Source organism: Manis pentadactyla, chromosome 19, assembly GCF_030020395.1.
Source record: "Manis pentadactyla isolate mManPen7 chromosome 19, mManPen7.hap1, whole genome shotgun sequence".
Classification (NCBI taxonomy): domain Eukaryota; kingdom Metazoa; phylum Chordata; class Mammalia; order Pholidota; family Manidae; genus Manis; species Manis pentadactyla.
In genome coordinates, this window is record NC_080037.1 from 1,377,077 (window position 1) to 1,402,104 (window position 25,028).

Below are 25,028 nucleotides of genomic sequence, written 5' to 3' on the forward strand. Positions count from 1 at the left end.
CCCATTTACAATTAATTCGTAGCTATCAATCCCAAAAATTGCACACAAAAGGAAACTTATTTTGAATGTTTAATGCAACATGAAAATGATCAGAGGCTTTTCAACGCTCTCCATATTTAAATTACATTTTGGAAAGCTCCTCGGGATACAGTGATGAAAAAGTCACGATTCCTGCTATCGAGGATAAGCAGAAACGGTAACAGACGCCCACCTGTATTACAAGACAGCATGTCAGGCACCATGAACAAGTCAAAGGCTTGGGTCTGAAGGTGACCCGGACGGTTTGGAAGTGATTCGCCTCCTGCGGCGGTGGCACTTGAGTCGGCTACGCAGGGCGGCAGGCCCTTAACACTCGGGAAGGGAACTGAACCGAGGAAGGGGGCTTACATCAAGGTATGAAGGCCGGAAAGTGGGTCCCAGCAGCAGGAACGCAGGGGGGCGGGGAGAGGCCAAGCCCGGAGGCAGTGGGAGCCGGAGGCGCACCTAGGACTGCGCCTTCCCGCCGTGAGTCTCAGGCGCCGACGCCCGACCCTTGTCTGTATTTTAAAGGTGGCTGAGGAGCAAATGCGCTGCCCCCGAAGACACCGGGGGCGGGGCCGCGCGGGACCCAGTCCCGGCTGCGGGCGAGTGCGGCGCCAGGCCGGCCGGAGAGCCCCGGGGTTGCGGCGGGGAAGCCCGGCTCCCCGCCCGCCCGCCCGCCCGCGGCCCGCGGCTCCAGAGCAAGCGGCGGGCTCACCGGCGCGGGTGAGCGGGCGCCAGACCCAGCATTTGGCCTCCGCCTCCCGGACCGAGGCCCGCGCGCTGCAGCCAGCGTCACCGCCCCACGAGGCCGGCTCGGCGCCTGCGCATCGCGCCCCGCTCCCGACCCCGCCTCCTACGCGGCCGCCGGGAACTTGCGCGGAGGGCGGCCCCGCCCGGTGCCCTCCACGCACGCGACCCCTCGCTCAGCGCCTACTCAGCCCCCAGCCCGCGAAACACCCACGACGCGCGGGGCCGGGAGGTAGGGTCGTCTTTGGGCGGCAGGGCTGTGCGGCGCGGCAGACCAGCTTGAGTCTCACCCTCCAAAGCCAACCAAGCCAGCCGGGGGAAGGAGACCCTCGGTGAAGGTCATGCATGTGAAGGGCGTCGGCTCTCAGGCTGAAAACGTTCTCGGTAACCAGCATGGACAGCTACGCGCTCTGAAATTGTTTATTACCAAATTGCCATCTTCTGAAATAAGTGAAAGGGGTCAGCAACTCCTTCCAGAGGAAAATCGTACTCTCTAGAAAAATCGCAGGAGGAATCATAGCTAAGAAAAATCATTCTCTTGCCCCAAATTCTGCAATATTAAGAGAAACTACTTGGTATTTGTATATTTCAAAGCCCCCAAACGTATGTTTGGTATAATTCCATCTTCTCCCCACGCCACCACCACGTTATTTTCCCCGTTACCAAGCTGCAGGATTTGACCTTCATTCCCTGCAGAATGCCAAAAATCCTGGAGGACCTACCTACCCGCGATGTTCAATGTTCAGGGAGTGCAGACAAAGGGGGCCGAGAACTCTACATCAGTACTTAACAGATTAAGCACTTGGACAGAAACAGCAACCTGGAAATGTCTGCCTAAGTCCTGTGCCTGATTTAAGAGGCCATATGCCAGAGAATGTGTCCATAGTGGAAAATTACCCAAGTCAGGCTTAATGATCTATTCTCATCTCTGACTTTAAGTGTGATGTGTTTCTGAGTTTTGCACCTATTCATAGTACTTTTAAATCTCATTCCATTACATAACATAGGGCCCTAACTGTAACGTTTAACATAATTTCTTTTAAGTTGATATATTAACATCTAGATCTTTTGTAAAAGAAAAGAAAATGGGTAATTACAGAATATTTTTCTTGTAGATTTCCACTCATAATTTAACTTTTTATTTTCATTTTGGACATTTAAACATTCTAGAACCTACTTTCACCCTTGGAAAACTATGAAATGATAAATAGGCACCATTTATTGAGCACTGTGTATATGTCAGTCACTGCTAAGCACGTGGATTACTGCACTTAATCTTCATAATCCTAACGGCAAGTTACTACCTCTATTTTATAGAAGGGGCAACTAGACTTAAAAATTAAAATCCTCTACGAGCTAGTTAAGCACAGGAGATAGGATCTGTATGTTAATCGACTTTAAAACTCGTTTTAAAAAATATTTTCTATTCTCCAATTATGGTTTGCCCACTATCCCATTACCATTTTTTGGTAGCATCTTTATTGTTGGCACGTAACTCACATACCACACAATTACCCCTTTAGCAGTCACCCACCTATTTTCTCCCAACATCACTCCACTGCCCCACCCTAGGCAACCATTAATCTACTTCATCTATATAGATTTGTCTCTTAACATGTTATATAAACGGAATCATACAATATGTGGCTTTTTGTGTCTACTTTCTTTCACTGAACGTGTTCATGTTTTCAAGGCTCATTCATGTGGTTTTATCAGTGCTTCACTCTGTTTTATTGCTGAAAATTTTCCATTGTATGGATATACCACCTTTGATTTATGCATTCATCTCTGGATAAACATGTAGGCCGTTCCCACTTTTTGGCTATTATGTGCAAGGGTGCTATAATGTTCGCAATATTTGTTGTAACATATTTACAAAACATTTGGCCGTGTCAGTGGAAAAAATACTGAAGTAGGAGTTCTGAAATCTAGGGTCTACACTAGCTTTGGTAATACCCCATGCTCACTGAAGGAATTTAAATTAAATCCCTTTGCCCTTAAACAGTAATTTTGTATTTTTTGCCTTTATCAAGTGTTTGGCCTAAGATCTAAATCCTGCAGCATAAGAAACAGGTCATTACAGCTATAAATTCCACACTGCAGCTGGGAAGTGCTTTCAATATTGGGATTTTACCCTTATACCTTTTCAGTTTTTTTTAAGCTCGTCTATAGTTTGGAGAACACTTAGAAATTCAATTTTACATGGCCCCTCTTTGGAGAAAAGGTGCTTCCATCTTACCACATGATAGAAATTCTAACAATAAAGAACAACCTTGAAAGTACCGTTTGCACCGAGGGCACAGTTTCATCGCTCCCATCTCAGGGGAGTGGCCGGCGCCCGAGCTGCCGCCAGCCGAAGCCGCCCTGCTCTCCCCGTGCGGGGGCCCGTGGGGACGGCGGGCGCGCACCGGACAGACTCGCAGGCTGCCGGCCGACCGCTGTCTCGGGTAACGACGGTTTGGTTCTGACTGCGGGGCGGGGGACCGTCGGCCCAGCGTCGGTAACTCGGCAGCAACGGGGTCGCCTCCGTGAGAACGGAAACGGCTGTTCGACGTCACGCGAGGCAAGTACCAGACGGAAACATACTTCCATAAGTCGTTCTGCCCGAAGCCACCTGTGGCGAGAGACAGCGACGCGCGGGAAAACTCACGGCCAGGAGACAACACCCCGCCGGCTCCTCCAACACCCGAGGCCGGTGTGCGACGCGCGGCTCCCCGGCGGCGTCTCCCGATACGTCCTGGGGCGCAGGGGCTGTCGGGAGGCCGTCTGCGCTTGCGCGGCTCACGCGCCCGCCCGCGGCGGGGAGGCCCGGATGGAAGACGCGACGCCGTTGCCATGGCAGCGGGCCGCCGCCGCCGCGGGCTCAGGTGCTGCGGCTTCCTGCGCCGCGTCGAGAGGGATTTAGAACGGCCGGGCGCGAAGAGCGCTCCGGCCGCGTCTGTGACCCAGTTTCCGCGGCTCCCAGGCAGGGCGGGCAGCGCAGCGAGGCGGCGAGGTCCGGAGGGGCGCGTGGGGACAGGGAGAGCGGCTGCAGCGCGGCAGCCTCCGTTCGGTCCCCGCCGGCCGCTGGAAGTCCTGAGCCCGCGGGAAACGGGCATCCAAATAAATGGTTGGTGTACCGGGGACCCTGCGTTCAGACTGAAACCGGCCTATCCCCTCTGTGAAACAGTGTTTGTCCTCACACTCTGTGACAGATGGCGAATTTCTTGTTTTGATTTAGCCTTGGGACCCCGTGTTGGCGCGTGGTGCAGGGAGGATGTTGGGCGGGGGCCGGGCGCTCACAGGCTTTGACTCTGCCAGTCCTCTTAGGTTTTCAGCAATGGTGTGTTTAAGGGGCTGTGAGGTCAGACTGTTGTCAGTGACTTTGAGCTGTTCTTGAAGGTTCTGGGCCCGAAGCTGGTCCAAGCCCCGTGCGTGCGTGCGGACACTCCTGGGAAGAAATGCCTTTCTGTCTCCTGCAGTTTCCTTTTAACACGGAGGTTCTGGTCTAAGCCACTTACCTAGGTTTTTACTGCTGACACACAAGAGTGTAAACCTAACGAGGAGTAAGTGTCAGGTGGCTGAGTTTGTGTGAGATGCATTTGTGTTCCTGCTTGTTGACCGTGTCCCATATGGACGTTACCCTGGGGATAAAGATTAAAAGAACTGAAGGGGATTGAGTGTCCTGTGACGCATTTGAAAAAGGTTAAGGGACTTGGAACAAGAGTTTAGGAGCTCTGTTCTTTGTTTTCTTGGGAACGGCCGTGAGTTTTTTGAAGTATAAGAAAAGAATGGCACTTCAGATGTGATGACTTCATTTACTTCTCACTACAAACTGTGGCTTTTTTTCCCCTTTCTATTCTATGGCATAATAGTAGGACTAATGACACCTAATATGTTTAATCTGTAATCATTTCATTTGTATTTATTGTGCTGATTCCATGTTTTAGTTTTCAGTTTGAATTTTCACATGGGTGAGATTTCTTGTAGATAATAAAACATTTATTAGAGTCTTTGGGCAACCATTTATTTGCAAGTTCACAACTATGTTTATTATAAAATCTTACATAGCAATTACATAATTTAAACATCTTAACATAATAAATTCCAGGATCCCTGGCCTGCAAAGAAACCTGATTATCCTAAGGCATTTGTGATTGTGAAAAACAGTAGTATTTATATAAGTGTTTTGGATTACAGTGTGTTTTAGTTTATTCTACATCATTCTTGGCACCCTTGCTTTTAACTGGGAGGTAAGTAGACATAACAGCTTAGGTAGTGTAATCTGTCTTGCAGCGAGGCAGTGGTAAATAAACTCAAACTGAAATACTGATTTGGTTTCTCTGGGTCACCTCAAAATATTATTGTCCCCAACGTCTGCTTCTCAAATTATTGAAGCCTTACTTTGAGTCCTTTAAGAATGTCCATTTTGTATTCTTAGTTTAAAGAAATAAATATCCAGAAAGAATTATAATCCAACTAATATATTAGATATAGTTATAATTATCCAGTTAAAAAATTAAGTCAAATAATAAACATTCAGTATACTTGTCTTGAGAGAGAAAGGGAACCAATATCAAGACCCATGCAGAGGAAAGATGACAGTTAAGTGAAACAGATTTAAGAATTTTTTTAAGTCATGAATTTTATTATTCAGACAATGACCATTCATTTTAGGTTAAGCTTTGTCATGGTACTGTGTGTGCATTTGCTTTGAAATTCCCATGCTTTTCATGAGTTGGCAGTTACTTGATAATTTGTATCTTACAGAAAAGTTTAAAAGAAACCTTAAGGGTCATCTAGCTCAACCGTTTTCCTAAAGTTTCAGTCTCCTTTGTCACTGAGAAGAAACACTTCAAAGAAGCAGCTTGCTTCACTTCAGGACAAGTTTGAAATTGTAAATTCCATCTTACATGCCAGAATTTGTCCTTGAGCTTCATTCCTTGAGAGATACTAGTTTTACTACTAGTAGTCACGCAAATCCAATCCTCCTTCGCGTAGCAGCCATTAAATACTGTGAAACAACTGTTGGGACTCTCCTGTGGTTTCTCTTCTTGAGCTGATATTCCCAGGGTTTTCAAGTATTCCTCAGAATCTGGTTTTAAGACGTTTTTTTCTCATAGCCTTCCTTCTTCCCTTCTCCTCTTTTATCCCCCTTTCTCCTGGATTGCTGGCTTCTGACTTTTGTTCCTTAAGCTGTTATGTAAGAAACTGGATGTTACCTCTTTCTTACCAGTCTCAGCGAGAAAGCTTATTTGTATTTTGGGTGCCCTCATCAGTATTTTAACTCATTTTGCACTTACAAAAGATTCTTTTGTTTGAAAAATCATACACAAAAATTTAAAGAATTTATAAAAAAATATTTTGAGTTGACAACAGTTTGACTTTTGTGGAAATCAGCATTTACCATAATTGAGAATCCTTTGTAATTTAGTTAAAAAGCTCTCAGTTCACAAATCATAATTATGCCATGTAAATTACTAGAAGCATTCAAGACTGAGGATGGGACTTGATATACTGTTTGTCCCCCACCCCCCGCCCCACCCGATATCTGAAAGTTCACTTTATACCACTTCACTTTTAGGAAAGGCCTACATTATACATGTTTTTGCTAAACGAAAGAAATCTGGAGAGTATTTTTGCTTCTCTGAGATGGTAACTGCTTCTTTGTTCTATGCTGTTTGAGCCTAAGAAAGGCTTCGTGGGGCCTTCTACTCTCAGACAGTGGGGGCCTCTACTTGTTTTTATTTGGACAAAGGAAATGTGCATGAGTGTGACTTAGAAGCCAGTCATCTCTCTGACCTGGACAAGGGTTTTTAATGACTGGCAGAGGGTGTGGAAAATCCTTCTGTAAGCCTCAGATAGTCTCATCTACCTTTCCTAGTTTCCTTGTAAATGATGGTTTCAGGAACTGGGGGCAGGTAGGCTGGTTGCTCGGAGTGGTACACCTAGAAAATGTCTGCCATTGTAAGTCTCCCCTTTAGAATGTACAGATACAGGTTCATTGTGAACACTCCATGTTTTTGTGCTTCCATGTGTTAATCAGCTTACCTTTAGCTTTGATCTCCATACTCCCAGCTACCCCTCAAGTGAACATAACATTCCTTATCTCTTTTACTAATAGAGCATTATTATTTAACAAATGGAAAATGGATGAAAATAAAGATATGGATTCAAAAGAAAGTGGAGAATACGAAGATGACTTTGAAAAGGACCAAGAATGGTTAATTAATGAAAAAGAAACAAGCGGTACCAGCAGAACAGAGGTATATGTAAACTGCTAGCAGCATTCATAATCATTACATTAGCAAAGTGCTTGTAATTCTCCAAGTTTCACTTATATTATCTTGTCTAAACCTCACAAAATTCCTTTGATGTACATAGGGCTAGTATCATTATCCCCATCTTAAGAGATGAGAACATTGAGGCGTAAAGAGTTTACATGTTATATCCTAAGGCATGGGCCTAACAAAAGAACAGGCATTAAGTTAGTACTTAAGTTAAAATTATAAATTATAACTTATATAATATAAATAAATAATATAATTTATTGCATTGATAAAACAGTTCACTTCTGCTTTATATGACTTGGGGACAATCATGGGGTTGTATTTTTAATGTAAATGAAAAATTAAGCAAATCCTCAAAAAACATGGTCTTCCAGCTAATGTTTGAAGCCTTAAGACTGAATTAGCTCCTCAGAGGAATGAATATAGAGAAAAATGTAAAGGGTCAAGGACTGAGCCAAATATATTGGAAAAGTGGATACATTAAACATGATCACATACTGTTCATCACACACCTAGAGAGGAAGTTCAGGAGGAGAACCAGTCCTGGACCACAGAAGTTTCCCGCTCTCTTGGCGTACACGTGGTTTGTGCACACAGTGTCTGTGTGTGTCTGTGTGCAGGTATACGTAGACACAGAATTAGTGCTGATAAAGAAGTAATGAACCTGGACTAGGGTAAGAACAGGGAAGTTTAGAGGGACAGTGGTCCGAGTAGTCACTGCGGAAGCAGAGTTAAGAGGGTCAAGGAAAAGAATATGAGGAAATGAAGGAAACAGGTTTTACATCACAAACTTCTCTTAGCTCTATCTTGCTTTCTTATGCAAGAGAAGCCAAACGGAATAGATATTTGAAAAAGGCAACAACCAAAAGTAAATAATTCTTCTAAGATGGCTTTTAAATGTAAGTTCTGTGAATCTTTAACAGAAAAATAATCAGAATGAGTAGAGGCAGAGATACTCAGACTGGAAAGGTTGAACCAAGGCCTCAGGCCTGGAAGGGTGTGGGACCCAAAGGCCAGGGTTTTGCTCTTGGTGTGCACATGTATTGCCCTTGGTGTGCTCATAAACACAAATTAGAATTAGGGAAGCGATGATAATTTGTTGTTTCATTTCTTTGTTCATTCAGCAGATATTAACAACCACCTACTGTGTGTGAGAGGCTGCTTTGGATGGGCGCTGGGGATGCAGCAGGGGTCAAGCCCAGTGCTCGCAGTGGTTGATTCTAATCACTTTTTCCTGTAAGGCTTTTAGGAAAAATGGACGACAGAAACAGGGAGAGGACTGGGGGAAGATTGCATTGTGAGAAGTAGTAGTTTTATTGCAGCAGCTTTTAAAAAGGCAGGAAGGGAAAGCCAAAGGAGAATTCGGAAACAGATAACGTAAGGAAGAGTTAGCGAGTCAGCTGCAGCCTGAAAACCAGTCGCAATGCAGATAACTGTTTAATCTGTCACCTGGTTGGTCAGTTTAATGGGTCAGGCTTCCTTGATTCTCAGACATCTGGCAAAGTTGTGCAGCTTAGGAAGAAGAGGCTCTCAGAAAAGGTGGCCTGTGAGAAGTAAAAATTAAGAGGTTGAAGAGAGCAGCAAGTAGCAACTCCCATAGAATTGTTTTAGGAGGGAGAGAATTGTCCGAGAAAGAGAAAAAAAAATTGTATTACAGGAGTGAAGTGTTCCGTGGGTGAGGTGTATGTGCGTGGGAGAGACGGTAGGTAAGGAACCATTAGAAGCAACAGGTGGGGGGCAGGGTTTGTGATGTGGTAATTCTGGCTTATGCATTATGTAGAATTAATTTTTTAAAAATGTAAGACCAAGTTATATGATGGTGTTTAGCATAGATTATTGGAGCCTCTGTGGGTAACTGAAGAAGGAAAATCTGATCTAGAGGTAAAAGTGACCTGTAATTTGGGTATAGATCCTGCAGAAAGCAGCAATCATAATCTGAAAAGATTCTAAGAACCTCAAAATGATTAGGACTTGACCAAAGGCAGTGACCATGCAATGGTTCTAGAAAGACACTTTTTTGAAGAACACAAATATTATAAGGAGAAAGCATTTAAAAAATACTCTTCTGAAAATGTAAAGGGAGAAAAATTTCATATAGGGATGAATATTAAAATAATATTGTATTATTTGTAGTTGCCTTTTCATTAGCATAAAAACTTTAACACATCAAGTTCGCATGTAGGCTGGCTCTTCCTGGAGTGCTGTTGGCACATGTATTGCCCTTGGTGTGCTCATAAACACAAATTAGAGTATTATGAGCAAGAAGCTCAGAAATTTTCCCATTCATAAAATAAATTAAATGAAAATCTGTTTTGGATTGTCTGCATATAAATGGGCAGTCTCAATTTTTACTGAAAAAGAGACCCTCATATCTTTTTTTTTTAGATGGCTTATGGGAATGAAGAGAATATTAATGAAGAATTAAAAGAGAATGAAACAGAAATAGGACATACCAAACAGCTTTCTGATCCTGACAAATCTTTGAAGGATGAGGTTTCATCAAAAAGAAATGACTTCATTTCTGTACCGAGTATTCAGTCTTTGGATCCCATATCAGATTCAGATAGTGAAAACTCTTTTCAGGAATCTAAACTGGAAAGCCAGAGACACCTGGACGAGGAAGAGGATGAAGAAGTAAGGAGATACATAATGGAGAAAATTATACAAGCCAACAAGCTTCTGCAGAATCAAGAACCTGCGAATGATAAAAGGGAGCGAAAACTGAAGTTCAAAGACAAACTAGTTGATCTGGAAGTTCCTCCACTGGAAAACACTGATACTTACAAAAATCATTTTGAAAATGAGAGTAGTATGTCTGGAAAACTGTCACAGTTGTGTATTTCCAGTGAATTTGGACAAGAAAATGTGTTCCTGTCACTTACTGATGAAAGTTGTGAAGAAACCAAGGATAGGAAAATACTAGTAGAGAGAGATGGGAAGTTTGAACTTATGAATTTACAAGACATAGAGAGTCAAGGGTTTTTGCCCCCCATTAATGATGCTATTAGTAGAGAAAGTGAATCTCAGCAGCTGTCACCCAGATCTTCCAACTTGTCTGTTGGTGTCAAGAAAGCAGAACCTGTGGCGCAGAGTCAAGGGGCTGCCCGCTCACCTGCCAGAGAGCCCCTGGCTCGCGCTCCTCCGCCGCCCCGGGAACCCAAGGCCCGCTGGGGCTCTGCCGCCGGCTCGGGTGCGTGTCCGGGGAACGGGAGGGCTAAACACAGGACACCGTCTGCAAGTGTACCTCCAGCGACCTCAACATACTGTCTTTCCCGTCGACAGAAGGAGCTGCAAAAACGGCTGGAACAAAAGAGAGAAAACCTGAAGAGAGAGGTGAGAGCCTAAGAGGGCACTGCGCTGAAGGGGAGGGGGGTGACCCTGTGCTTTCCAAAGGCAGTGCGAGCTGAGATGCTGCTTCCAAGTGTGGATGTAGTTGCTTGTTTTGTTTTCCTGTTGTTGGATCAAATAGGTAAGTGTTAAGAATGTGAGTTTATGGAACAAACACCATGATTACCGTGGTCTTTTCTTGTAAGAATTACAAAGCACAGTAATGACCTGGGTTAAAGCTGGAGCGGATCCCAGAGATGACTTCATCCAGTCCTTTAGAGGTGCAGCTCGGAGACCTTGAGGGGCTGCCGACAGTAGTCTCGGCGTGAGATAGGTGAGAGTCAGATGCCAGCGCGAACAAACAGGGCACCGATTTGTTGGGGTTTAGGAGGCAACAGGTAGACTTAGATTGTAATTCTCTAGCGTGTGTGTGTGTGTGTGTGTGTGCACATTTCATATATGCCTACAATTCCTAGATTTCAGGGATTTTAGTTTTAGAGCATAATAAACTAAAAAAGTATCTCCAAAGTGTTATATGGAACCCCAAATTATTATTCTTGCTCTTAAACAAAACACTTATAACTGAAAATTCCAGGTACTAGAATGGTATATTTTCTCTAAATTACTGAAAAAATCAGTGCCCCAGTTTTCTGTTTTACTGGATACCTAATGGTGTTACCCTGAACCATACAAAATGTCTAACTGAAAATACCACCCGCAGCAGAATCGCAGGTTAACAGATTTTACAGTTAGAAGAAACCTTGAAGATCACTTTACAGATAAGAAAACTGTAGTCTAATAAAAAAATAAATAACTTTACCAAAGTCACTCAGCTTGTTTATAGCAAAATTGGAATCACAATCCCAGTTGTCTTGGCATCTACTGAGAAGTGGTGTATTTTCCATTTATGCAAAAAATTATCAGGGAAATTTCTGGCATTTAAATCAGGAATTCACATTAGGCAAAGGTGAAAAATGGAGTTAGTAGCAGCGCGGAAGCAGTAGAACCATTGGGAATCTGGAAGGGTGCCCGCTTATTAAGTCTCGTGTACTTGGCCACTAGAATCTGAACTCGTAACAGGCAGACCCAGTTTACTTGGTTCAGGTATATAACCACTTAATGGTATCTGTGAACTTAGAAGTTTATGACAATGCAGTATTTGTTTAGCATGAAATACTGAGCTATGTAATGTCTGCTGACGCGTGTATACATGCCTGTGTATGGGCACGTTTCTATAAAAGTTATAGTAGGTTTAATATAATTCAGTGTCTTTTTACCAGTAACCCAGTGGTAATCTGTAACTGGCATAATGGTTCTGTTTTCATTTTGGTCCTCTTTTCTGGGCACCACACTCTTGTGTTCTGGGGTACACTTTTCTCATGTCAGGTCCCCGTAACTAAATTTCTCTTTGCTTATGTGCTTGCCCAGGGCAGGGCCTTCAGGTGCTAAGGCTTGTTATCTGTAGCTGGTGTCCGGGGAGGCTTCCCTTTCTCGGGCCCCCAGACTGTGGCCAGGTGGGGCCGCAGTGCTCCCAGCGCGCCGTCCGCCATCTCTGGCGACTGCGTTCCCCGTGTGTCGGCGGGTGTCTGTGTGGCGGGGCGGAGGGCTCCCCCGGGAGGATGGGTCTACCATGCTGTTAGTGTGCAGGGAAGGCAGTCAAAGTCTGCTTTGCCAAAAAGAACTTTAAATAGAAAATTAATCTCTAATGAATCCGTTTTATATAACATAAACTCAAGGACTTAGAAAATAGTATGTAGGTATTTTAAAGATATTTCATGCTGTTAATTGGATAGAATTTTCCTTTGTATACTTTGTTCAGTCAAAAGGAACTATAAGGTTTGCTACATTATCTACATGTAAGTAAAGAACTCTGAATTCCATTATTTGTAGAAAAGTGAAGCATGGATTGTATAATTCAGTTCATTTCAGTGATAACGTTTTCCCCTGGAAGAGACCTCAGAGCTCGTTAACACCACTCCCTTTCCTGGACGACGCTGCCGAGCGAGGTGCTCTGCCCACACCGGCAGCGAGTGATGGCAGTACCACTGGCACGCAGATCCCCACGGCCACCCTGCTTTGCTCCAGTAACAGCCTCATGTACTACATAACTGGTTTAAGTACCTCCTTTTAGGTTAAATAACCCTTTTATAATATTAGCTGAACAATTCTGATAAAAACTTTAATTTTGCTCTTAGAATTAACAGTCTAAATATCTTTCTAATAGCAAAAATGTTACTTTATGATTATACAGTAGTTAAAAAATATTTTAAAACATTACAATAAAAAAGTTTCAAATATATATGAAGGCACATTTAACTTCTATGTCCCCATCACCCAGATTCAAAGTCGTTGAGATTTTGGCATATTTATATCTCCTTTCTTGGATGACACACTGTTAAAGCCAATCTTGCCATACGATTGCTCACTTGTACTTCTCAGTATACATTTCTAAATGATTATGGCATTTTCTTTTGTAAACACAATGTCATTTATTACAATTAGCACATTTAACAATAATGTAAAAATGTCTAAGACATTTATAGTACTTCGGTAGACACCATACACTGCTTCTAGAGTGTGGTATGTGTTGTGTTTTTTTGCATAGCTGCAATTTCAGAGGTTTAATACCAGAAGTAAACTAGGAAGTGAAGGACAGATCCAAGGAATTCCTGAACAGCATGTATGTATTGTACATGTATGTAAATGTAGACTTTATCTCTACAGTTCACTTGAAAAATCTTCATTTTTTTATCCCAAGCAAATTGGAATCCCCCCCCCTTTTTTTAAGGAGGCCAAATTTTCAGATGAAGAGTTTTAGGGGCGGGGAGTCCTAATTTCAGATCTTAAAACCTCTCTCTCTACTCTGATAACACATACACAGTTTTATTAATCTTTCATTAATGTCTTGCCATTCTCTCCACCAGGAAGAACAACGGAAAATGGAAGAAGAGAAGGAAAAGAAAGAAGAGAATGACACAGCATTTAGAGCGTGGCTGCAGAAGAAGAGAGGGCAGGTCCTAGAGAGGAGGAGGGTCCAGCGGGTGAAGCAAAGTGAAGACATGAGCACACGAGTAAGCGATGCCTCCCTGAGGAATAAGTTCATAAAGCGATGCAGGTTGAATTTATTTACAGAAGGGGATCTGAGTAGCAGACCAAGAACCTATGGAAGAAATAGAAAAAGTGGTCCAAGGACTAGCCTTACAACAGGTGCAACGTGCATTTGACTTCACAATTAAATTCTAAGAAGCCTTATAAAAATATCTATTCAAATTTTTATAGCATGGAAAATGGAAAAACACCAATTCATGTTATCAAGATAGTATAGCTTTGATATTGAAACAGGAAAATCCTAGCACACGGACGTACACAAAACCCCTACAGACCAATCTAAGAGTAGACATGTAGAAATCTTATATGGAAGCTAACAAATGAAAGACACCAAATTACGTAGTTTTTTAAAATTTGAAACCTGCAGAACCCAGGAGACAGCAAATAATCATTCATAGCCCTACTATTTTTTTAAAAAGTGTATAAAGTAAAAATTGAAACTCCAGCCGTCAACCCTTCCAGGCTCACCTTCTGGTGATAACCACTTTTAACAGTGTGCAAATCCTTCCAGGTCTCAGTTACATGTTTACATGACAGAAATTTCTTAGGCAATTTCCTTTTCCCATTTAATTTATCACAGACATATTTCTAGGTCATTACATTTAGATCTCTCTTTTCAAATAGCTGCAGGTAATTTATTAAACCATTCTTCATCTGTGGATATTGAGGTTGGTTCCAGTATTGCTCTATTAGCAGTGCTTCTATAGGAGAACGTCGTCAGTATTCTGGAGGAGAGTTTCTTAAGAGTGGAATTTATGACTTAAGTAAACTTTTTGGTTAAATATACAAAATTAACCTCCCAATGAATTGTATCAATTTATAGTCCCTTCAGTTGCACATAAGTGTTTACCAAACTAACGTTGTAAGTGGTTTATCTTCTTAATTTTTCTTGAAATTCATAATATACAGGAGTATATATGAGTGTGTATATTCTGTAAGTTTCCTGTTTGTAGTCTTTTCTTTTTCTTATTGCATTGTATGTTAGAGATTTTAATCTTTGCCTGTCATAAATATGTTTTCCTTGACAATATGATATATTTTTACATTGTTTTACTATGCCATTTGTAGAAGTTCTTAGCTTTTAAAATCTTGGGATGGGCAGTACCTTTTCAGGTAAGACATGAAACTATAAATAAATATTGCGAAATTTGAATGCAACTGTATAGTAAAATAATAATATACTATAACCAAGTAGGGTTTATTTTACAAAGGAAATTATGGATCAATAATAATAAATCTATTAATATAATTAATCACATCAATAGGTAAATTAAAAATATACAGCTATCTTGAAAGATATAGAAAAGGTATTTATTGATCCTATAATTTATTTTTTAAAATTCCTAATAAAATATGAATTATAGTATGAATACTATGTTAGGAAATACTATAGGCATACCCATTAAAGTCAGAAACAGGTAACAGCTCTCCTTCATTAACTTCATTCTGGGGGTTCTATCAAATTTATTAATGAGAAAAGGAAATGAGGTTATAGGTATTAGCAAAGTGGCCTTTTACACTATACATACACAAAAAAATTATATTCTTCCTATATTCCAGGAAAAACCTCATAGAAAAATTTAAAAAGGAATATAGGAATATGTAAAATACTTTGAACTAAACAGGAACTTGTAAGACCTCTGTGGAGCATATAACTTGGCAAAGGACTGAAAGATGACAAATGTAAATGAAAACAAATATGATACTCCTGATAGATAGGCTAAATATAAAGATTTGGGTTCCTCCAAATTTAACTTAATATTTAATATAATTTCCATTAAAAGCTGATCATGGTTTTTTAAATTGTCATAATTGTTAGTGTTACTATTAGTATTTATTTCATTGAAACAAAACCTTTGAATTTTCCAATTGAAAAAAATAGGCAAGAGATATGACTAGTTCACATGTGGACAAATACAGATGGTCATAGTATATGAGAAAAAAGGCAAATTTGGTAGAATCAAAGAAATGCCAATTAAAACTTTTCATGTATTTAATAAATACTTTTTAACTGCTGCTATATGACAGATGCTGTTCCATGCATGGGAATATACTCCTGAGCAGAATAGGCTGTCTTTGTTTTATAGAGCTCATCTACTACGCATTGAAAAAATAAATTAGGAACTATGAGTAGTGATGAATGCTATGCAAGAAAACTAGCTGCGAGAGATCATACTAAGGCAAATAAGCATACACTGATAGTTCAGGAAAGATTTTTCTGAATCACTGAAAGTATGAGTAGAAATTTGGCCAAGAAAGAGAGGAATTGTTGCAGGCTAAGAGCACATGTGAGAATGCCCCAAGATAGGAAATCATTTGGTTAGTGCGAGGGGATCTGGAAAGTGAGCAGGAATCAGATCACATGGTATACTGGAGTCGTCTATAATGATTTTGTAAATAAACCTGTTATGAGGAGCCTTTGAAATTCTCCAAACAGAGAAGCAATACATTAGACATGCATTTCCAGATCACTCTGCCATGCTGTGAATGGACTGGGGGGGCAAGAGCAGATGTAGTTGTCGGGGTGACATAACAGTGATCGGCTGGGATTTTAACAGTATAAGAGAGAGAGATGGAGGGACAGGGGAGGGAGGGAAGGAGACAGAGTGAGGGAAGGGAGGAATAGGAGATACGTTTTGGAGTATCAACTGAAGGAATTTCGTAACTAATTAGATGTGTGTGAGGGAAAATGAGCTGTAGAGAGAATTCACCAGGTTTCTCTTCTGAGCAACTTGGTGGATGATGGAGCAGTAGAGGAAAATATACTGATTTGGGGGAAATTATTTCAGGTTTTTACTTGCTGAGTGTGAGGCCCCTATAAACATCCAGGTGAAGATGTAGAAGACTGACTGGGGAATGTGTCTGGAGTTCAGTAGACAGGTGGGGACTGGAAGTAGGAGTGAGGCAATGATTTCAAAATGGAGTAGATTGTGGGGATGTGGACATGGCGGTAGGGGTGCATGGCACCTGCAGTGGAGGAAGTCACAGAAAAAGAGGCAAGAAGAAGTCCATGAGGCTGGATGCTGACCGACTCATCCGTGTAGCTGTGTTACTTGGGATTCGAGTGAAGAGGACACCGAGCCAGGAGTGACGGGAGATGGTTAAATCCATAAAGCTGAATGTTGTAAATATTTGAGAAATGTGGCTGTACTTAGAAAAAAGAGAGGTATACAGTTCTCAAGAAGTATGAAGAAATATATGAAAGAGTGTATTAACTTCTTTGCCTGACCTCTGAATATTTGAAGTATGGCAGATAGTGCAGTTCTGTTTGAGAAAGGAGAGCTGTGTCTTGGGGGAGAATCAGGGTTTGGTAGCCAGGAGGTCTAAGGCCAGTGCCCTTTCAGTGGCTTGGGTGAATGGGGGTGTGTTTGCGAGTTTTTATATTGCTCAGCGGGAATGAGAACAAACTAGAAAGCTTCTTGAGAGAGGGAGGGAAATCGGGGGTGGGTAGGGGCGAAGCACAGCCCGTCGCTGGCATGTTTGAGAGCACAGAAGACAAGACGAGCTTGCTTCTCAGCGAGTGACCAGAACACCGAGCGCAGCGGTGACCGCGCTGCTGGGAGCTTCCCAGGCACGAGGGGCCTTCAGGCCTCAGGACGTGCAGCCTGATGCAGTATTTTTATTGGATATTTGTATATCCAATGTAATAAATAATAAACAAACATATAATAAATAGAAGCTTTGAGTTTTCTATAAACAATGAGCCATACCGAACAAAATACAAAAAAATTTTTATGTTAGAATTTCAAGCCTGTCTCAAATTTAAGTTTAATGAAAAATTCTATCATGAGTGAATAGTATTCTGAAGAACTGTTGTGAATGTCATCTGCAGTGAAGCTGAGTGATAGTGTAGCCGGGCAGCTGGCAGACTGGCCTCTGAGTGCCCGGCACTGACTCTGTTCGACAGGGTTCACCAGGGAAGCCATCCAGTCCTGGGCTCGCGTTTGTTGGGAGGTGTTTGATTACCGACTTACTATGTCCTTACTAGTCATCTGTTCGCATTTTCTTTTCCCTCCTGACCCAGCCCTGGTAAGTAAGAAGAACTTAACATTTCTTCTGGGTTGTCCAGTCTGTTGGTGTGTGACCATTCACAGCAGTCTCTTTTGATCTTTGTGTTTCTGTGATACCAGTTGTAATGTCTTGTTTCACTTATAATTTTACTAATCTGAGTCCTCTTTTCTGTTATTTTTGGTAAGTCTAGCTAAAGGTTCATCCATTTTATCATTTCAAAAAATCAGCAATGTTTGATCTTTTCTGTTGTCTTTTCAGTCTCTATTTTTTCTATTTCCACTCCGATCTTTGTTATTTCCTTTCCTCTGGTAACTTCTGGCTAGTTTGTTCTTTTTCTAGTTCCTTGAAGTGTAAAGTAACTTTTTTTTTTGCGCTTACTTTTTTATTAATGTAGGCATTTATTGCTATGCACTTCCCTCTTAGAACTGCTTTTGCTGTGTCCCTACATAAGTTTTGGTATGTTGTGTTTCCATTTTCATTTGTCTCAAGATATTTTTTAATTTCCTATTTTATTTGTTCCCTTACCCGTTGATTGTTTAGGTGCATGTTGTTTAATCTCCACATATTTGTGTTTTCCAGTTTTCCTCTTGCAGTCGATTTCTAGTTTGATACCATTGTGGTTGGAAAAGATGCTTGATATTTCAGTCTTCTTAGATTTGTTAAGACTTGTTTTGTGGCCCAGTGTGTGATGCACACTGGATAACGTCTCGTGTGCTGAGGAGAATGTATGTGTTGCTCTGGTTGGATGGAGTGTTCTCTGGATGTCTGTTAGGTCCACCTGATCTAACGTGAAGTTTAAATCCAATGGTCCCTTATTGGCTTTCTGTCTGAAGTCCCCCACTATTACTTTATTTTGTATATTTCTCCTTTTAGATCTGTCAATAGTTGCTTTATATATTTAGGTGTTCCAATATTGGTGTGTAAGTATTTACAGTTGTTATATTGTAACTTTTGGTGAGTTGGTCCCTTTATCATTACATAGTGATCTTGTCTTCTCTTGTTACACAGATAAATTTGTGTTTGGGGCTTTACTTACTCACTTTGCATCTGATGTAAGTGTAGCCACCTCTGCTTTGCTGTGGTTTCCGTCTGCATGGAGTGGCTTTTCCACCCGCTTACTTCCAGTCTGAGTGTGTCCTCCAGGCAGAAGTTAGTCTCTTTAGGCAGCAGGTAGTTGGTCTCATTTATGTCCATTCAGCTGCTCTGTGCCTTTTGGTCAGGAAAATGGCACCAGGTAGAGTCAGGGCGAACCTGGGGCTTATTTCATGTATTTTTCTTTCTCTCAGCAAATCACAGCTGCCAAATACCTTTCGTCTGGTCTTACCGTTGGTCAGAGTGGGAGGCGGAGGCTGAGACCAGCCATTTCATCACGGTGGGTGCCGAAGACTATTTTAATCAGAGAGCTTAATCCATGAGTAATTATATTTGATTTATACGTGATCTTTAAAATTTTTCTGGTTTTCTATTTCCTTATTATTTCCTTTCCCTTTGCTTCTCCCTGCGGCAGGCGGTAATTTGCTGTTAACCTGTGCAGATTTCATCAATAGCCCTTTTAATTCTGCTTCAATTTACCTTACATTTTAAATATATTCTTAAACCTTTATTGTACTAAATGTAACAGAAATGAGATTCTGATCCTCTTTGGGGGAAGAGAAGGGGCTTGTGATTATGTGCTTTTTTATTAATCTGAGGTTATCATTCTCATCATTTTAAATTAAAACTTAAAAAAATAATATAACCCTGTAAGCGTCATTTAAAAAATATTCAGTATTTTTTTAGAACAGAATACAAATGTATAGTTCAAAAGTCAAAAGGTTCAAAGAATTCTTTCCCCCACCTAATTTCCCAGCCTATAAATCCTCCTTTTCCAGTTAACAACCAGTTACCATTTTTTTGTGCTTCTTCGCAAGAGTATTTTCTATGTATATGTAAACATGTATGTATACAGACGCATACACATACATTGATCGGTTCCCTGACTTTTCACTGAACATACCTTAGATGTCATTCCATATTAGTATGCAGATGGAGCTTTCTAATTACTTTTCTGTTGAATGCATAGATCATAATTTATTTGATCAGTCCCATTGATTAACAATGAGCAACTTTTCTAATCTTTTGGTATTACAAATAATGTTGCAGTAATATCTTCATTTGCAAATATAAAAATTTAAATGGAGGTACATTTTACTAGGTAGAGTTGCTCCGTATTCCTTTAAAAATCTGACAGCGACTGTCAGTTGCTTCCCACGGGCGGCCGCTTGGTCCTCTCAGGAGCAGTGCGGCAGGGTGGCTGGACCCCACACCCTGTGAGAAGTGCTTTCAAATGTGTTCACCTTTACTGATACGTATGAGATGTTGTTTAATTATAGAATTCTCAGTGAGACTGAGCATGTGAGTTGTTCAAATTTTCTTTTCACAGGAAATGCTTTGCCAGCTTTTTTGTTAGGAATATTGGTCCTTCTTTTTGACATGTGGGAAGTCTTCATGCATTATAAAAACTAGCTCTTTAAGAAATTACTGCATGACTCTTTTCCTTGTTTTTATTTCCTTTTTTGTAATGTAGAAATGTCTGATTTTACATGGTTGGGTTAAGAAAACCATAGGAAAGATTCCTGAAAAAATTTAAAACAGTTATTGCATAAACCCACATTTGGTCTGTGAGCAAATTCTGCCGGTCGTATCTCCAGTCTGCAGAGAACCCCCGGCCCTGGCCCGGGCCGTGGCCTGCTGCCTGTAGTGTTGCAGGAGCTGATGACCGGCCTGTGTCTTTTCCACCCGACATCCGGAGTGACCCTTCTGAGGTGTAGGGTGGGTGCCTCACTCGTACCTAGAAACCTCTAATATTCTCATCTCAAAAGACAGTCCAGAGCCCCTCCCACTGCTGCATCCCTGGCCCCCGTCACTGTCCCGCCTTCACCTCCAGCTGCCTTTCTGCAGCTTCACTTCTGCCTCTTGGCTTTTTGTTGAACGTGCCAAACACGGTCCCTCCCTGCATCCTTTGCTCTTCCTGTTTCACTGCTTGCGGTCTCTCCAGATTCCCCACACCCTGCTCCCTCGCTTCCTACCTGAATCGCACCCTTCCTCCTCACCTTCTGTTATTACTCCCTCCTTACCAGCCAGGCAGCCATCTATTTTCATCTTGTCTGGACTGGCACTGCCCAATAGAACTTCCTGTGGTGATGGAAAGGTTCTCTACCTGCTTGTTCTGTCCAGGGAAGTACCACTAGCCACGATATTAAGCACTTGAAGTATAGCTGGCATGACTGAGACACTGAGGTTTAAACTGTATTAAACAGCCACGTGTGGCTGGTAGCTGCCGTATTGTACAAAGCAGGCACAGAAGGTATGAGAGACAGAGCCTTGTTTATTCCCTTGATGCAACCTGGCACTTACCGCCTGTGCGTACCCTGTGTGGTGGACACTGTGAATATCCGCTGAGTAACTGAATGAACAGAGATACTCATCTATCCTATTCACCCCAAATCCTTGACTCTTTTGGACTGTAATTCGATTGAATGCTTTTTAGTTCCCCCCAGCCATTCCCAGACTGAAGTGTTCAGCAACGATCCTTTAGGTCCATGAGGCCTTGTCATAAAGTTCAGCATTATAATCAAAGATCCTGAGTCACATAAGGTATATAAACTGGACTGAACATGCTTGTCCATGTGGGTTACAGATAAAGGAAAATGCAAGATGTGAGACGTAGCCCTCTATCAGAGCTCCTATTAGGGGAGAACGTTAAGTGAGCGCATGCTTCCCTCCCGCGTTCTAGCCGGGCGTCCACGTGACGAGCCACGGTTTTCCCAAGGCTGAAGAGCCCCACATCGAATCTGTCCCTTTGTGCTTTTATTCTCCCAGATAACAACTCTTTCAGCTTTTGAGAACTCCCTGAAGATAGTATCCATCATGAAGCTGGAGGAACCATACATATGCTACTGCCCCTAATTTTTACTTATGACAAAATTCTCATAAGTAAAAACTAGGCTATTCTCCTTAAAAAAAATTCCTATGATTGAAGATCCTGTGGCCACCCTGCATAATAGTAATTACAGTTTGGAGATGGGCTTGGCAGTTAAATGCTCTTAAAACTTAAGAACAAAGGTAGAATTTAAAAAAAAGGAGAAATTAGCAAATGTCGTGTTGTTGGTTCTCAAACTGTATTCTGTGGAGCCTCAGGAGTCACTGCAAAGGCCTCAACTCCACGCACGGTCTCTCCCAGCCTTTCATCACCCTGTTTTAGATATTTTTGTCACTGTGCAAAATTACTTTGACAAAGGCTCAACTTTGAAAAGTCTGCTAATCACTGCGGTCAGGCCTTTGCTGACGACCTGAACGAGACTTGGGCAGCCACATCACGGTGAGCCCGGTGTGGGTGTTCTCAGGGGGTGGTCAGTGTTGCTGGTTCAAAGGTGATCTGTCTGGTTTGCAGGCTAGGAGTGCAGGTAATGAGGCTGGCATTATGATGAGAATTAAGGTTGAAACGGAATTAAAAAATGAAAACTCAGCATGTAGGACATGTATTTTTGTAGGGTTCTATAGGCAGATCCTTAAAAAGTAGTTTTGGTTTATTTAAATTAAGAAAGCTTGTTTTTGTAATCAGCAGGAAAACAGAGATCCACAACACGCGTTTCTACTGTGGCTTAAAAAAAAGCATGAGGAGCAATTGAAAGAAAGAAAGATGGAAGAACTACGGAAGCAAGAGGAGTGCCTGTTCTCTCTGAAGGGGACAGAAGGCCGTGACGGCGCCTTTAAACAGTAAGCTGGAGCCAGAGTCCACAATGCTTGGAACAAAACTCCCCCAATATTTGTTTCTTAGATTCCATCCCTATTCAATTTTAAATCCACACTTTTAAAAATGTGAGAAACTTAAAGCTTTAAGGCAATACTTTGCATTATATGTATATCATTCAAGATATTTTCAATACTAAAATTGTTTCTTATGGCACCAGTGCAATAATTTTGATAGCCTACCATACATTCAGTCATTCCTTAGAGAAGTGGGCCAAAGATTGGCTACAGATTCTCCGACAGAGTCCTCAGAAAACCTGAATAAAGAGTTGTACTTACTAAGAAATGTTTTTCTTTAAAGAAATGCAGTCAGGGGGAAGAGGAACATCTCTATAGACTAAATGAAAAGGAAATTTGGGCATATTTTGGTAATTTAAGGCAAACTCAATCTCTTGTCAGTCACCTTGGTAAGACTGTGCACTATCTGGTTAATTCTGAGGAAACAGACCTGGCTTCATAATTTGTCAGCAAGCTTTGGGAGGGGCAGTAAATATTGAGTCCAGTTGTTCAACGTTCATTTCTTTCTTTTCTTTTTTGCTATTTTTTAAAAAAAGAAATACACAATCTTTTATTATTATAGAGCAATAAATGTGAAATTCAGAAATGGAGGTAGAAACATTTTTATCACCCATAAATTATTTGTTAGCACCTTAGTACATATCTTCTAGATATTTCTCTGTACCTGTATTTATAACTTAAAAATACAAATTGCGCTCATCCTGTAATATTGTTCTAATCTGCTTATGGTCATTAGTGATATCATCTGATATGCAGCCCAAAAATTTTTCCTCAGTTGACCCCTTAGAGACTACAGTTAATTTGCTCAAATTAGTATCTAATTCAGGAGCACAACATTGAGTCATGATGTTTCTTAAGTCTCTTTTATTTTAATAGTTATTTAGTTTAGTTTTATTTCTGAAAAATTACACACACAGACACACACTTTTATACCAGATATGTGTGTGTACATTTATTTTTGATGTTATATACATAAGCAAACTTTATATAGACTTAAACTTGTTAGAATGTGGATTCTTCCTTCACCTTTTTGATGATTTTTATGCTTAGGCTTATTTTTATGATTTAAGGAAGAACTCTTTTACATACCAAAAAACAAGACTCTATAATTTCCTTACCAAGAAAAGCGAAGAACACTTCGGCATGCTTGTATTCTTAGCCTGGTTAAGTAACGTTTTAGAATATAGCTAGTTGCAAAAAATAAGTAAAATAAGTTATTTGGAATCTGTCAATTAGTTACTTTTTAGAAAACTTTATTTTAAAAAAAGGATAGGACTTACATCACAGGTAAAATATTGTGTTTATTACTATAAAATAAATTATTTTAGTTAGTAGTTTCATACTGAGACAAACTTAGTTTCAAACGTTTGGTTCCAAATGTGCCTGTGCCTGTGCGTGACTGCAGGGGAGAGAGTCCTGGCACTTCTCAGTTCTTACTTCAATAATCTGTGCTGTGAGTGCAGCATTTCAGGGTGAAGAGATTCAGTCTCCTTTAATAGTGTGTAGTGATAACTTAACAGCATGAAGAGTGTGTGCAGGTTCATAGTGACCAGATCTGATTATATCTCTTTCTACAGATGGCTAAGGAAGAAACGGATAGAGAAACTAGCAGAGCAACAAGCGGTCAGAGAAAGAACTCGACAGCTCCGACTGGAAGCGAAGCGCTGGAAACAGTTTCAGAACCACCTGTATATGTCGGAAGCTAAGCCTTTTCGTTTTACTGATCATTACAACTGAAGGCGTCTATTAAATACTTCATTTGGATGCTGCCATCCTCAAAATTTTGGATGTCATTCTTATGGTCCATGTACTTTGGTCATACTCTGACTTATGGAAATGGTATTTTTCTTTTGGTGATGTTGATAGTGGATTTATCTTTTCTTTAATACTAGAACAAATAAATTTCTTCTCTCGCAGTGTCGTAATGTATTATGCCATTCTTAGTCCACACAACACACTGGAAACACAAATGCATTCCACATTCCTTTTCTTCTAGATAATTTTAACAATACTAGCCAGAAAGAACACAGGAAACAGATTTCCACTCTGAGTCACTATTATCACTAAAACTCACAGAGAAGGTTTCACAGGGCAGGAGGAATGACTCGGACACGCCCCGCTCAGGGCCTCATTCAGAGTCCTTTGCGTCAACTTTGAATCTGAGCAGCACTGGTAAGTGAGTAAGTAGTATGGTCAGCTTTCCCCCAGGCATTCTTTAAAAAAATAAGTAACAATTACACATACTATTGTAAGTATGTTACAAAATGAGCCAGCTCTTACTGCACGCTTATGATGTGTACAGTATTGTTGTGAATGCTTCACATAAATCCTTAGTATAATCCTTGCAAAACCCTACTGGTCTTGTTTTGCAGGTGAGGAAACTGGAGTGTATGTAGGTGTGAGCAGTTCCGTGTGATTGCAAAGGCCTTCCTCCGAGTCACACTGTGAAGCTTACTGCCTCGGTGGACACTTGAGATATGTAAGACTACACAGGAATCTGATGTGTGGAGGCACAAATAGTACGCTTGGTAAGGGACAAGCACTTAAGGAGTAGGGGACAGAGGTAAACACACAAAGTGATGGCGAATGAGATCACCACTTGAGTCTTGTTTAAGCTTCCGAACAAGCTTCTTACCAACTGGGTGTTTGTACCTTAAGTACTTGACCCTAAATTAGAAAACACAGAGAACTATTCAGTCATGTGTCAACTTCTTATAGCATTTTGAGCATAAAATA

The 25,028-nt window shown here is 41.2% G+C and overlaps 3 protein-coding genes across 5 annotated transcripts in view; 1 reads left to right on the forward strand and 2 right to left on the reverse strand.

Moving 5' to 3' along the window:
• Window positions 1–1,004: 1,004 nt before the first annotated feature.
• Window positions 1,005–3,605, reverse strand: LOC118920112 (uncharacterized). The gene is made up of 2 exons (XM_057495166.1): window positions 3,052–3,605; window positions 1,005–1,261 (listed from the first exon to the last, which is right to left on the reverse strand). Exons 1-2 carry the CDS (start codon window positions 3,603–3,605, stop codon window positions 1,192–1,194), a joined length of 624 nt encoding a protein of 207 aa, XP_057351149.1. The 3' UTR covers window positions 1,005–1,191.
• Window positions 3,508–24,029, forward strand: CCDC181 (coiled-coil domain containing 181). 3 transcript variants are annotated; one of them, XR_005027752.2, is made up of 7 exons: window positions 3,598–3,877; window positions 6,874–7,013; window positions 9,423–10,370; window positions 13,289–13,435; window positions 18,770–18,855; window positions 22,087–22,241; window positions 23,870–24,007. XR_005027752.2 is itself a non-coding variant. In XM_036900484.2 (6 exons), exons 1-6 carry the CDS (start codon window positions 3,604–3,606, stop codon window positions 24,027–24,029), a joined length of 1,824 nt encoding a protein of 607 aa, XP_036756379.2. In that variant the 5' UTR covers window positions 3,508–3,603. The 3 variants fall into 3 exon arrangements, 2 of the variants coding, with proteins under 2 accessions (XP_036756379.2, XP_036756384.2); XM_036900484.2 differs by lacking the exon at window positions 18,770–18,855 and having other exon boundaries at window positions 3,508–3,877; window positions 23,870–24,029; XM_036900489.2 differs by lacking the exon at window positions 18,770–18,855 and having other exon boundaries at window positions 22,090–22,241; window positions 23,870–24,029.
• BLZF1 (basic leucine zipper nuclear factor 1) overlaps window positions 8,324–25,028 on the reverse strand; it is a 36,947-nt gene continuing 20,242 nt past the window's right edge. Inside the window, exon 7 of the mRNA XM_036900525.2 lies at window positions 8,324–8,581. Within this exon, the coding sequence (XP_036756420.2) occupies window positions 8,525–8,581 (57 nt within the window). The 3' untranslated portion in view covers window positions 8,324–8,524. The remainder of the gene's footprint in view (window positions 8,582–25,028) is intronic.

Bases quoted from the DNA above. Each gene is read 5' to 3' on its own strand.
- LOC118920112 (XM_057495166.1), bottom strand. From the start codon at position 3,605: ATGGCAACGGCGTCGCGTCTTCCATCCGGGCCTCCCCGCCGCGGGCGG. The intron at 1,262-3,051 runs GTACTTTCAAGG...CGATTTTTCTAG, and splicing joins CTGTGCCCTCGGTGCAAACG to AGAGTACGATTTTCCTCTGG.
- CCDC181 (XM_036900484.2), top strand. From the start codon at position 3,604: ATGGCAGCGGGCCGCCGCCGCCGCGGGCTCAGGTGCTGCGGCTTCCTG. The intron at 13,436-22,086 runs GTAAGCGATGCC...TTTTGTAATCAG, and splicing joins GTGAAGACATGAGCACACGA to CAGGAAAACAGAGATCCACA. The intron at 22,242-23,869 runs GTAAGCTGGAGC...CTCTTTCTACAG, and splicing joins CGTGACGGCGCCTTTAAACA to ATGGCTAAGGAAGAAACGGA.